General features: G+C 43.8%; 1 protein-coding gene across 1 annotated transcript; it reads left to right on the top strand.

The window, feature by feature from the left end:
- The first annotated feature begins 894 nt into the window (after positions 1-894).
- LOC114705770 (peptidyl-prolyl cis-trans isomerase A-like) lies at positions 895-1,545 on the top strand. The gene has a single exon (XM_028887842.2). The coding sequence runs from the start codon at positions 913-915 to the stop codon at positions 1,513-1,515; it is 603 nt and encodes a 200-aa protein (XP_028743675.1). The 5' UTR covers positions 895-912; the 3' UTR covers positions 1,516-1,545.
- Positions 1,546-11,505: the final 9,960 nt, after the last annotated feature.

The raw sequence follows: 11,505 nt of genomic DNA, 5'->3' as shown, positions 1-11,505 counted from the left end.
GGTCTTTCCGTCTTTGTGTCCTGCTGTGTGTGTGTGTGTGTGTGTGTGTGTGTGTGTGTGTGTGTGTGTTGATATGAAAGTAGCCAGTGCAAGAACTGTGCTCAGTGAGAAATTTCCTAAGGATATGCCTAGCATGAAGTGCACGCTCTGTCCCTGACCCACATTGCTCCTCTTTAAAAGGTACTAACAGTCGTGTGGTGGATAGTACCATGTGTCCTGGCAGGCAGGATTGAGGAGTAGAAGCTCCAAGGCAGGGGTAGCAGGGAAGAGGCAAGAACACTGCCTAGAGTTCTGGTCCCTGGCTGCCATATTGGACTCCCCAGGACCTTGAGGTTTACTGATGCTGCCCAACCTGCCTGAGACCCACGCCACAAACCTCAGTCTCTGCCTCCATTTTCCTTCTGTTATTGCATGTGTATCTGTCTTCTCCAAAGAAATTTTTTCCTGGCAGTATATCAGGTTTTCTTTCCCCTTGTGGGTTTTAAAAACATTGTACTCCAACAGCCTGTTAGAAAATAAAATATCTAGGAATAAATCTAACACACCAGGTGAAAGACCTTTACGATAGAAAGGGATGAAAAAGACACTAGAAAATGAAAAGACATCCTATGACTTGGTAGAATTAATATTGTAAAACTGACTAGTCCACCAAAAGTCATTTACAGATTCAGTGCAATTTCCATCAAAATCCCCATCTCATCCTTCACAGAAATAGAAAGAAAAAAAAACTTCCCTAAAATTCATATGGACCCAGAAAAGACCACAGATAGCCAAAAACAATCCTGAGCAAAAAGAACAATGCTGGAAGAATTATTATTCCAGACCTCAAAATATATTACAGAGCCATAGTACTTAAAACAGCATGGTGCGCTTTGCAGACACTGCTGTCCCCTGTCGCCGCTTGCTGCAGCCATGGTCAACCCCACCGTGTTTTTCGACATCACGGCCGATGGCGAGCCCTTGGGCCGCGTCTCCTTCAAATTATTTGCAGACAAAGTTCCGAAGACAGCAGAAAACTTCCGCGCCCTGAGCACTGGAGAGAATGCATTTGGATATAAGGGTTCCTGCTTTCACAGGATTATGCCAGGATTCATGTGCCAGGGCGGTGACTTCACGTACCATGATGGCACTGGCGGCAGATCCATCTACGGAGAGAAATTTGAGGATGAGAACTTCGTCCTGAAGCATACAGGTCCTGGCATCTTCTCCATGGCAAATGCTGGACCAAATACAAATGGTTCCCAGTTTTTCATCTGTACCACCAAGACTGCGTGGCTGGATGGCAAACACGTGGTCTTCGGGAAGGTGAAAGAAGGCATGAACATCGTGGAAGCCATGGAGCGCTTTGGGTCCAGGAATGGCAAGATCAGCAAGAAGATCACCATTTCCGACTGTGGACAACTCTCATTCTTTCGACTTTCTGGCTTCTTATCCACCAGACCATTCCTTCTGCAGCTCAGGAGAGCACCCCCACCCCATCTGCTCACAGTACCCTGTAATCTCTGCTCTCACTGAAGTTCTCTGGGTTCCGTATCCTCCTCATTCCCCTCCCAAGTCTAGCTGGATTGTGGAGTTAAGTTTATGATTATGAATAAAAACTAAGTAAAAAACCATTTAAAATGTAGACCAATGGAACAAAATTGAGGAACCAAACACGTATAAATGTAACTACAACCATCTGATATTTGACAAAGATGCCAAAAACATGCACTGGAAAAGAGACAGCATCTTTAACAAATGGTGCTAGGGAAACAGGACGCCCACACATGGAAGGATAAAATTAGACCTTCATCGACCGCCTCACACAAAGCCTAACTCCAATTGGACCAAAGACTTCAATGCCAAACCTAAAACACTGAAACTGCTTTGAAGAAGCCCATAGAACGGGAGAGAATCTTTGCCAGCTACACATCTGATGGAGAATTGATCTCCAGAATATATAAAGAACTAAAAAACAAAGAGTTAGACAAATGAAAATGACCCATTCAGAAAAATGGGCTTGAGGTCTAAATAGAGTTCTCAAAAGAAGATATAAAAAATGGCTAAGAAATATCTCAAAACTGCTCATTGTTACTAGCAACTAGGGAAATGGTAATAGAAACAACTCTGGGGTTTCATCTTCCCCTGGTCAGAATGGCCGATATCACAAAACAATGGCTACACAAGCTGTAGAGGATATGCAGAGAGCCGAACCCTCATTCGCTGTTGGTGGGATTGCCAAACGGTCCAGCCGCTCTGGAAATCAGTGTGGAGAACCCTCAAAAGGCTTAAGGTAAGTCTACCATGTGACCCAGCCATACCATCTCTCAGCCTGTGCCCAAAGCATCCACATCCTTCTCCACAGATACTTGCTCGTCTGTGTCCATTCCCACTCTAGTCCCAATAGCTAAGACATGGAAACAAACTAAATGTCCTTCAACTGACAGATAGTAAAAATGTGGTACATATGTACTACATAATGTACTATATACTACATAATATACACACTACATCCTACATAATATTATTGGGCTGTAAAGAAAAATGAAATCGTGGGCTTTACAAGTAAAGGGATAGAATAGGAAAGACCTATTGAGTGAAGTAACCCTGACTCAGAAAGACAAACACGGCATGCTCTCTCTCATCTGAGGCTCCTAGCTCTAAGTCTTCAGATGTGAGAGTACAATCTGGAGTGACTTCAGGAACCAGGAAAGTAAAGGGGGCTACAGCAGGGAGCAGTGGGGGTGGGGAAGAGGGTACATGTGATTTGAAGAGAGAAATGGGAAGTGTGGATCTCTGATGAAGGAGGGAAAGAGAGATAAGTATAGACGGGATATACAAGCAAAGGAGCAGTAATACAAAAAGTGCCCAAACAAAACAATGTGAGACAAAAAGTCTCCAAAACACCACTGAGTCCGTTTGTGTTGCTCATCTGCTGTTGGGCATCTGGCCTGCCCTTACGTGTGGATTGTATAACCAAGGGGACTCCATTGGTAAAAACTACTTTTTCCTTTTTGAGCAGCTATCTATTGGAGATTGCATCTTACTTAGGGATGGGGGCTCATGTCCACTTCCCCCTCTCAGGGCTGGCACCCATCTGGCTTGGACCTGTGCAGGCCCTGCACATGCTGTCACAGTCTCTGTGAGTTCACATGTGAGTCAGTCCTGCTGTGTCTGGAGGACACTGCTCCCTTGGTGTCTTCCATCCCCTCTGGCTCTTACAGTCTTTCTATCTCCTCTTCCACATAGCTCTCTGAGCCCTGGGAGGATGATCTGATGAAGACATCCCATTTAGGAATGACTGCTTCAAAATCTCTTGCTCCCTACAGGTTGTCCAGCTGTGAGTCTCCGTGTTAGTTCCTGTCTGCTGCAAGAGGAAGCTGCTCGGATGATGACTAAGCAAGACACAGATCTATGAGGATAGCAGAAAGTGGTTTCGAGTCATTTCATTGCTGCAGACCTTTAGCAGACCAGTAGTGTCTGGCTTTTCCCTATGTCCATGGCCTGTCTAGTGTCAACTTCTTGGTCACCTGAGCAGTGTCGGCCATGGGTTCGATCCCACGGTGTGAGTTTTAAAAAGGCATGGAACACACACACACACACACACACACACACACACACACACACACACACATATATATATATATATATATATATATATTAAACTCTATAACTAACCTGTGTGGTTATATGGAGTGTAGCATGCTTATAGAAAACTTAACAGTGTATGTCTTTGAGGTCTGGGATCCTCGTTCAGGATGATTCTTTTCTAGTTTCATCCATTTACCTGTAGACTTAATGGTAACTTTTTAAACAGCTGAGCAATATTCCATTGTGTAAATGTACCACATGTTCATTATCCATTTCTCCATTGATGCTTCCCATTTCTGGCTATTAAGAATAGCAGCAATGAATATGGATGGCCAAGTATCTCTGTAGGAGGATATAGAGTCCTTTAGGTATCTGCCTGAGACTGGTATGGCCGGATCTTGAAGTAGATCTATTCCCAGCTTCCCAGGGAGTTGCCACACTGGTTTCTACCGTAGCTATAATAGTTTTCACTCCCACTAGCAATGGACACTCTTATTTGTTTATCTCCTTACAAGCCCTGCTTCAAATCAAGGATCTCAGGCATGGAACCAAGAGCTGTTCCTAGCTCAATGAAAACCCACTCTGGGGCACAGGACAGGGTAGTGTGGCATGCTAGTGTCAGGATGAAACCCCCATGTCTGGTGTCATCGGGCTAAGAAGCACGCTGGACAGAAACAGACTCACTGGACCTGGAAGAGTGTCTTCCTCTAAAAGCGATCCTCCTCTGCCCTCTCATGGCAAAGACCCACATCACACCCACTGTCAAAGCAGAGGCAGGTAAGGAGGGCTGTTCTGAGACAGTATCAGTGACCAAGCAAGGAGCCTGGCAGTGACCATAGGGTGCTGTCATTTGTGCAGAGAAGCTGGGATGCAGGCCATTGCAGCTCTGCTTGGGTTTCTGTAATAACGGCAGGAGGTCCTAGGAAGAAACTGAATGATCCACAGACCAGGGAAAGGTGCAAGGGGAAAGTATGGTGAGGGAAGGAGAATTTCCAAAGCATATATTTTCTGTGGTTTAAAAATTAGAATTGGGGAGTTGGGGAGATGGCTGGGTAGCTGAGAGCACTTGTTGCTCTTGCAGAGGACCTGGGTTCAATTCCCAACACCCACATGGTGGTTCACAGCCATCTGAACCTCCAATTCCAGGGGATCCAACACTTTCTTCTGACTTTCACAGGCACATCATACACACAGTGAGCATATACACATGCAGGAAAACACTCATACACACAAGAGAAAGTGAATAATTTTTAAAATAGATTTAGAATTAGACACACACAAAACAAAAACAAAAACAAAAAAACCCCGTGTCATCTGTAACACTGTCAACTTGAAGCAACTTCTCCTCATGGAGTCAAATAGTTCAGTGTACACTCCACATCAGAGCTACTGGGAACGCTGCCTGGGAAGGACAGAGTTCTGTGTGCAGTTATGTTTTGAGTCCCGGACCATGTGGTACTTGTGTGCACATGCACCTATGTGCACACATACAGAGAGAGAGAGAGAGAGAGAGAGAGAGAGAGAGAGAGAGAGAGAGAGAGGAGGGAGGGAGGGAGAGAGGGAAGAAGGGAGGGAGGAAGAGAGAATTAAATAAAATTTAAAAATAAAGCTATATACAGTCTTTTGTTTGATATTCATTAGGATATGTTTCTGCTTTTTTAAATTGTTAATTCATATATACTAATTAACGGTCATCTAGCTTGGAACCTTTCCTAAATGTTGATAGTGTTTTTTTCATTGATGACCTTGTGTTTTTCAAAAATGTTATCATACCATAAACAGATAAAAATGATTTGCCTTTCTATTTGTATTCCTCTCTATCAGCGAGAACTAGCTAAAACCTCCAATATAACTGCGCGGTAGACTAGGGCCACACGCCAAATTCTAATTCATGCAGAGTCACAGGGCTTAAAATATTACCTGCCTCCATCCCGACTACAGTTCTGGGCTGTGTATAAAGAGGGTCCCGGCAACAGGTGGAGAAATGAAGGATGGGGTTTCTGCGACCTCTTCTGGTGAATGGTCTTCATGTGTTTGTCCTGAGGGAATGAGATGTGCCTTACAGGCGTGGCGCGCCACCTTGTGGAAGTAAGGACTTACTGCACCTCAGCTGTGTCTTCTGCCATAGTTGCCTTGGTCATTCCAAAGCCTGCAGCCGGGCTGGACGTGGGTCACTGTCAGCACAAGCACAGTTCCTCTCTACTCCACAGTGGAAGGTATCTGGGGAATCAGAAATCCAGAGCTAGTCAAGAAGGAAAGGCACACTCGGTTTTCCAGCGAGAGCTATGCTCACCCCTCCCTTTGGCAAAAGTTCAAAGGTCTTTTGGTCCCATGACATGGCTACAGAACCCCAGGGCACTGATGTCATTGGAGAACTCCGGCCAGTGTCTTCTGTCCAATCTGTCTTAGCAAGGTTCCTGGTGCTGTGAAGAAACATCATAACGAGAGCGAGTTGGGGAGGAAAGCGTTCATTTGGCTTACATCTGCGTCACTGTTCATCATTGAAGGCAGTCAGGACAGGAATTCAAGCAGGGCAGGAACCTGGAGGGAGGAGCTGGTACAGAGGCCATGAAGGGGTGCTGCTTGCTGCTTTGTTCATCATGGCTTGCTCAGCCTGCTTTCTTACAGAACCCAGGACCACCAGCCCAGGGGTAGCACCACCCACGATGGGCTGGGCCTTCCTTGATCGATTACTAATTAAAGAAATTATCTGCAGGTTTGTCTGTTTGTAGCCTGGTCTTCTAGAGGTCTTTTCCCAGTTGAGTCTCCCTCCTCTCAGATGACTATAGCTTAAGTCAAGTTGACAAGAACCAGCCAGCACATAGTCCAATGGGACATTGGCCTCCAAATGCCCCGCTCAGAGTTCTCTCATTGGATGATGAAATTCAATCACTGTCCTGATTCCCATAAAGGAATGGCATGTGTTGTAATCAGCTAGTAGGAACTTGCTCCTTTGTGGTTGGGAAACACTAAGCAATGCTCTACTCAGCATGGTAGGGTACATCTTTAGTCTCAGCACTTGAGGAGGAGGGCAGAGGCAAGCAGATCTTTGGGAGTCAGAGGCTAGCCCTGGTTTACACAAAGAGTTCCCGGCTAGCCATCATAAGACCCTGTCTTCAAAACAGGAACACCAACAGAAACGAACTCCCTCTGTTCCGGAGTCTTTCTCAGTGAGTGGCACCACAGACGAATCTGTCGTTGCAGACATTATGAAGAGCACTGGGTGCAGAGTGTGAGGTCGAGCTTCCTCATGCCAAGAGAACATTCATGACAAATTCAGGAACCTAGCAACCAGTGTGCTGCAAACAGAACCAGGAAATATCCCAGAAGTCAGTTATATCTACTTTAATGGGAAGTGAATAAAGCATTAATATAAAAATGTAAAGCCCGCCAGGCGGTGGTGGCACACACCTTTAATCCCAACACTTGGGAGGCAGAGGCAGGTGGATCTCTGTGAGTTCAAGGCCAGCCTGGTCTACAGAGTGAGTTCTAGGATGGGCTCCAAAGCTACACAGAGAAACTCTGTCTTGGAGAAAAAAAAAAAAAGTAAAGCCCACAAAACTAATAGTTTTAGATGCAACATTTTGTGAGCCACATTAGTAGGATTTATAATAATGTAACATTTATTTTTATAAGTATATATATATATTTATAATAATATAACATAATATTTATCCTCATAGGATAAATAAACAAATTAGAGAATTGTCCCATTTTGCTTAGAAACATAACTGCATACATACACCCCAATATCTTTCTACATGAAGACACTAACATGTTCTGATTATTGAAGGCACTGCCACATTTATTTTAAGACACCAGAAGTATAAGGGGTCACTACACCATGGATTAGTCAGGCCTCAGACACCAGCCTACTGGTGTACTTTCATCCTAATCAAGGATGACACCACCACAGGAGGAGGAAGGACGGACTTCAGTCTGGCTGGTTTCATGGTTATCTATCAGGAAGCATCAGTCCTCTTAGGTCAGGGTGAATGACTACAAACCATTTCCCAACAAGCTGTCCTTATTACATAAATGAGGGCATTTCTGTGGTGTTGGGTTGTAAGTCATTCTTATTGGCTGCATGATTCTGCCATTCTGCGGCTCTAGTTGGGTAAACTCAGAGTTTTCTGTCGAAGGAATGCTTTTTGATTCTGGTTGGTACTGGGATCTATATGTATCTTCTCTCTTTCGTGTGTGTGTGTGTGTGTGTGTGTGTGTGTGTGTGTGTGTGTGTGTTTCTTGATTTTATTTTATTATGTCATCTATGGGCATTCTGTTAGCATGTATGTCGGTACACCATGTGTGTACCAGGTGCCTGCAGAGACCAGAGGAGGGTGTTGGACCTCCGGAAACTGGAGTTATAGGTGGCCATTGGCCACCATGTGAGCACTGGGAACCAAACCAGGTCCTCTGGAAGAGCACCACACACATTAGCCACTGAGCCATCTCTCCAGCCTCCACCCAGACCCCAGTCCTGCCGTCTTGATCACAGCTCTTCCTCCACACTTTGGTCTTTTCATAGCCTTTTTGACTCCACCTGCCTTTTTACAGCTGCTCTCCCCTGTGCAGAAGAATACAAGCAATGTTTGTGAAAACTAGAGCCCAACAAAGCAATTCCCAGGTTACACCATCTATATAAAAAATGGAACACCCCTGTAACCACAGACTCCCTGTGAATACAGCCGTACCCTTTCTTCTGTTTCGTCATGGTCTTCTCACTCCAACTGGAGGGTGGCATGTGGATACAATGGGGTTTCTCAGGTTAGTAGACAGCTAGGAATCATTGGAGGGTTCTCTGTCTCTCTGCATCTCTGTGTCTCTGTGTGTCTGCACCCCCCCCCAAGCAACTAATGACATTTGATGAAAAGGACAGACAGTAGGTGGCATGCCAGCCTGCTATGTGTCTCCTCATTTCCTCAGGACACATGAAGGGAAGGCTCCTACAGAGACATGCAGGGAAGGCTCCTGCAGAGACATGCAGGGAAGTTTCCTGCAGAGACATGCAGGGAAGTTTCCTGCAGAGACATGCAGGGTAGGTTCCTGCAGAGACATGCAGGGAAGGCTCCTGCAGAGACATGCAGGGAAGTTTCCTGCAAAGATATGCAGGGAAGGTTCCTGCAGAGACATGCAGGGTAGGTTCCTGCAGAGACATGCAGGGAAGACTTTGGAAACTTCCAAACTTCCATGCATGTAGCCTGAATTGGGGTGTTTTAAAAAATAATAACACTTTTTTTTTTTTTTTTTTTGTGTGTCACACAAAAGTCCTCAGGGACAGCCATGAAGCTCTGATCCTCAGATGGGCCTTGGAGAGCAGTAGGTGTTCACGGGGCACTGGCCCGGTCCCGCTGGGCTGCTTCTGGTTTTCTCAGGTTAGACTGTTGTCCTTAGCTTTCTCTTCTGTAGCTTTCACTGTGCAGACTTGCGTTCTCTCCAGTCCTGCTCTCTCGGGGACTTTTGTCACAAAGGCATGTTGCACTTCATCACAGACTCTCTACGTCTATTAATTTCAGCTTTTATTTTTATTATTTCTTGCCATCCAGTGGTTTCGTGTTTGCTTTGTTCTTGCTTTTCCTTGAATTGTGTTGTGGGTCTCTTTAACCCACAGTGGCCTATAAACTACACTGATACAGGTATATTGATAAATGAGTTGTGTGGCATGTAATTCTAGTGTCTCAGACTGGGATGAGAGAAAATGGGATGTGAAACTGAGAGGTAGATGCAGAAGGATTAGAAATTCAAGGCCATTGTCTGTTCAAAGCACCCTGACCCTGTGTCAGAGACTGGAGAGGAGAAACAATGTGGGTGGACCATACCATTACCGAGTACTTAGATATTGTCTTCTATTTAAACTACCTTCTTGTTGGGAGGAGGGGAAGAGAGGCCTCCATTCTTATTTCCAAACTCATTCTCAGTTTGTTGAGGAAACTCCATGCTCATGTATATTTTAGCTTATTTGATTTTATTTCACATTTTAATTTGATTTAATTTATCTCGTATCCAGCAGCCCTTTTGATTATCCTGCCTCCTTTACCCTCAGGGCTTGGGTTACATTGTATCACTGCCTGATGATGCCATGAAAGAAGTAAGGCGCTCAAAATTATGTCGAATGTATGTCTTAGTACTAATAATCAAGTAGTATTATCTCTTTAACTGTCACCTTCCTATTAGGAGGTGGGGTGTGGGGGAAGGGGGGCTGACAGATTCTCTTTGGCTCTCTCTCCTATGTAGCTGTATTGAATAAATCTCTTTATTCTGCTTTTTACCAAACTTACAGCACCTTTTCTACTTTTAAAACCCTGTATGCAATGTTCCTTTCAGCTTTTTACTTAATTGTTTATTAGGCATTCATTTATTTAAGAGTAGCCATAAATTAAATTAATTTAATTTAGTTTTTATTTTGAGATAGAGTCTCACTGTGCAGATCAGGCTGACATTGAACTCACAAGATCCACCTGCTTCTGCTTCCCAAGTGCTGGGATTAAAGCTGCACAGTAGTAAACCCAGAGGTTTTTGGTTTTTGTTTTTTAAATGAGAGTCCTTTAATTAAAAAACTAAAACACGTGCACAGAATCACCCTTAGACACAGAGAGACAGACAGACAGGCATGCGTGCTTATGTGTGTGTGTGTGTGTGTGCGTGCGTGTGTGCGCACACACACACACCTGTACATTCTATACATTTTAAGTTATAGGGAATAAAGTTTATTTTGGTAGGTAGTGTTGAAGAAAATTAAGTTACATACATTTATAACAGAACTCAACATTCTTAATTTGGTATAAGTCTGACAGACTTTCTTGCTTTCCTGTCCTCTGCTAAACTACTTTTAAAAAACTGATACGTTCAAGTTTAACTTTACTGTTTCACTAATACTCTGATTTCAGGAGCTTCTTCCATCTAAGGATCCATCTCCTCGTCATCAACATGTAAATATGGTTAACCAGATCCTTATAAATCTGTGTTCCATTTTCTTCAGAATCTGGGGTGTCGGGGCAGGAGTCCTGTCTTTAGAGTAACTCTTTTTGTTGCTATTACCTGTTGCCCATCCCATTTGCCTCATTCAAGTGAACTCTATTAAAAAATGTTCCACTTATTCATGAATTTTTTATTGTTTTCCACTGAATTAAATTTGTGTCCCTGGATGGCCCCAGAATTTGCTGTGTACCTACATACAATATTTGCTACCCCTTTTGGTTTGAACAATTTCTGGTGTTCATAGAATCTCAAGCTCACACATGGATGAGTGGCCCCACACTTCCCTTATCAAAACATTCCACTACACACAACACAAGACTGAGACTTGGTCTCTAAGTTCTGGGTCTGAATTTTTTTTTAAGATTAATTATATGTGATTGTGTGTGTATGTACTTGCATGCATAAGTGTGTGCATACTTAAATGTGTGTGTGTGTGTGTGTGTGTGAGAGAGAGAGAGAGAGAGAGAGAGAAGGAGAGAGAAAGAGAGAGAGAGAGAGAGAGAGAGAGAGAGAGAGAGAGAGAGAGAGAGATATTGAGAGATTGGTGGCCAGAAGAAACTGTTGGATCCTCTGGAACTGGGATTGCAGTGGGCAGCTGCCTGTTGTGGGTGTGGAGAATTGAACTCAGAACCTCTGGAAGAGAAGCAAGGCCCTTAACTGCTGCTCTGTATCTCCAGCCCATTACTTTTTAGATCTCTGGAATTTTAGTTTATAAGATATATTTATTATTTCTGTGACCAAAGTGCCAGAACAAATAACTATGTATTCCAGAAAATAAACAACAGATGGGAATTTTAACCATTAGATTGCCGATTCTAATTTATTCTAACTCTGTATTTAGTCTAAGAAACACAACACAAAACTGGTGAAGTGTTATGAAAACAAGAACTGAATGGTATTAAGCGTGGGAGAGTTCTATTACTAGAAACGTGACTAACATCCAGTTAATGATGACTA

Source organism: Peromyscus leucopus, chromosome 5 (assembly GCF_004664715.2).
Source record: "Peromyscus leucopus breed LL Stock chromosome 5, UCI_PerLeu_2.1, whole genome shotgun sequence".
Taxonomy (NCBI): Eukaryota; Metazoa; Chordata; class Mammalia; order Rodentia; family Cricetidae; genus Peromyscus; species Peromyscus leucopus.
Note: the sequence above shows the minus strand (reverse complement) of the source record. Positions and strands in the feature narration are given on the sequence as shown.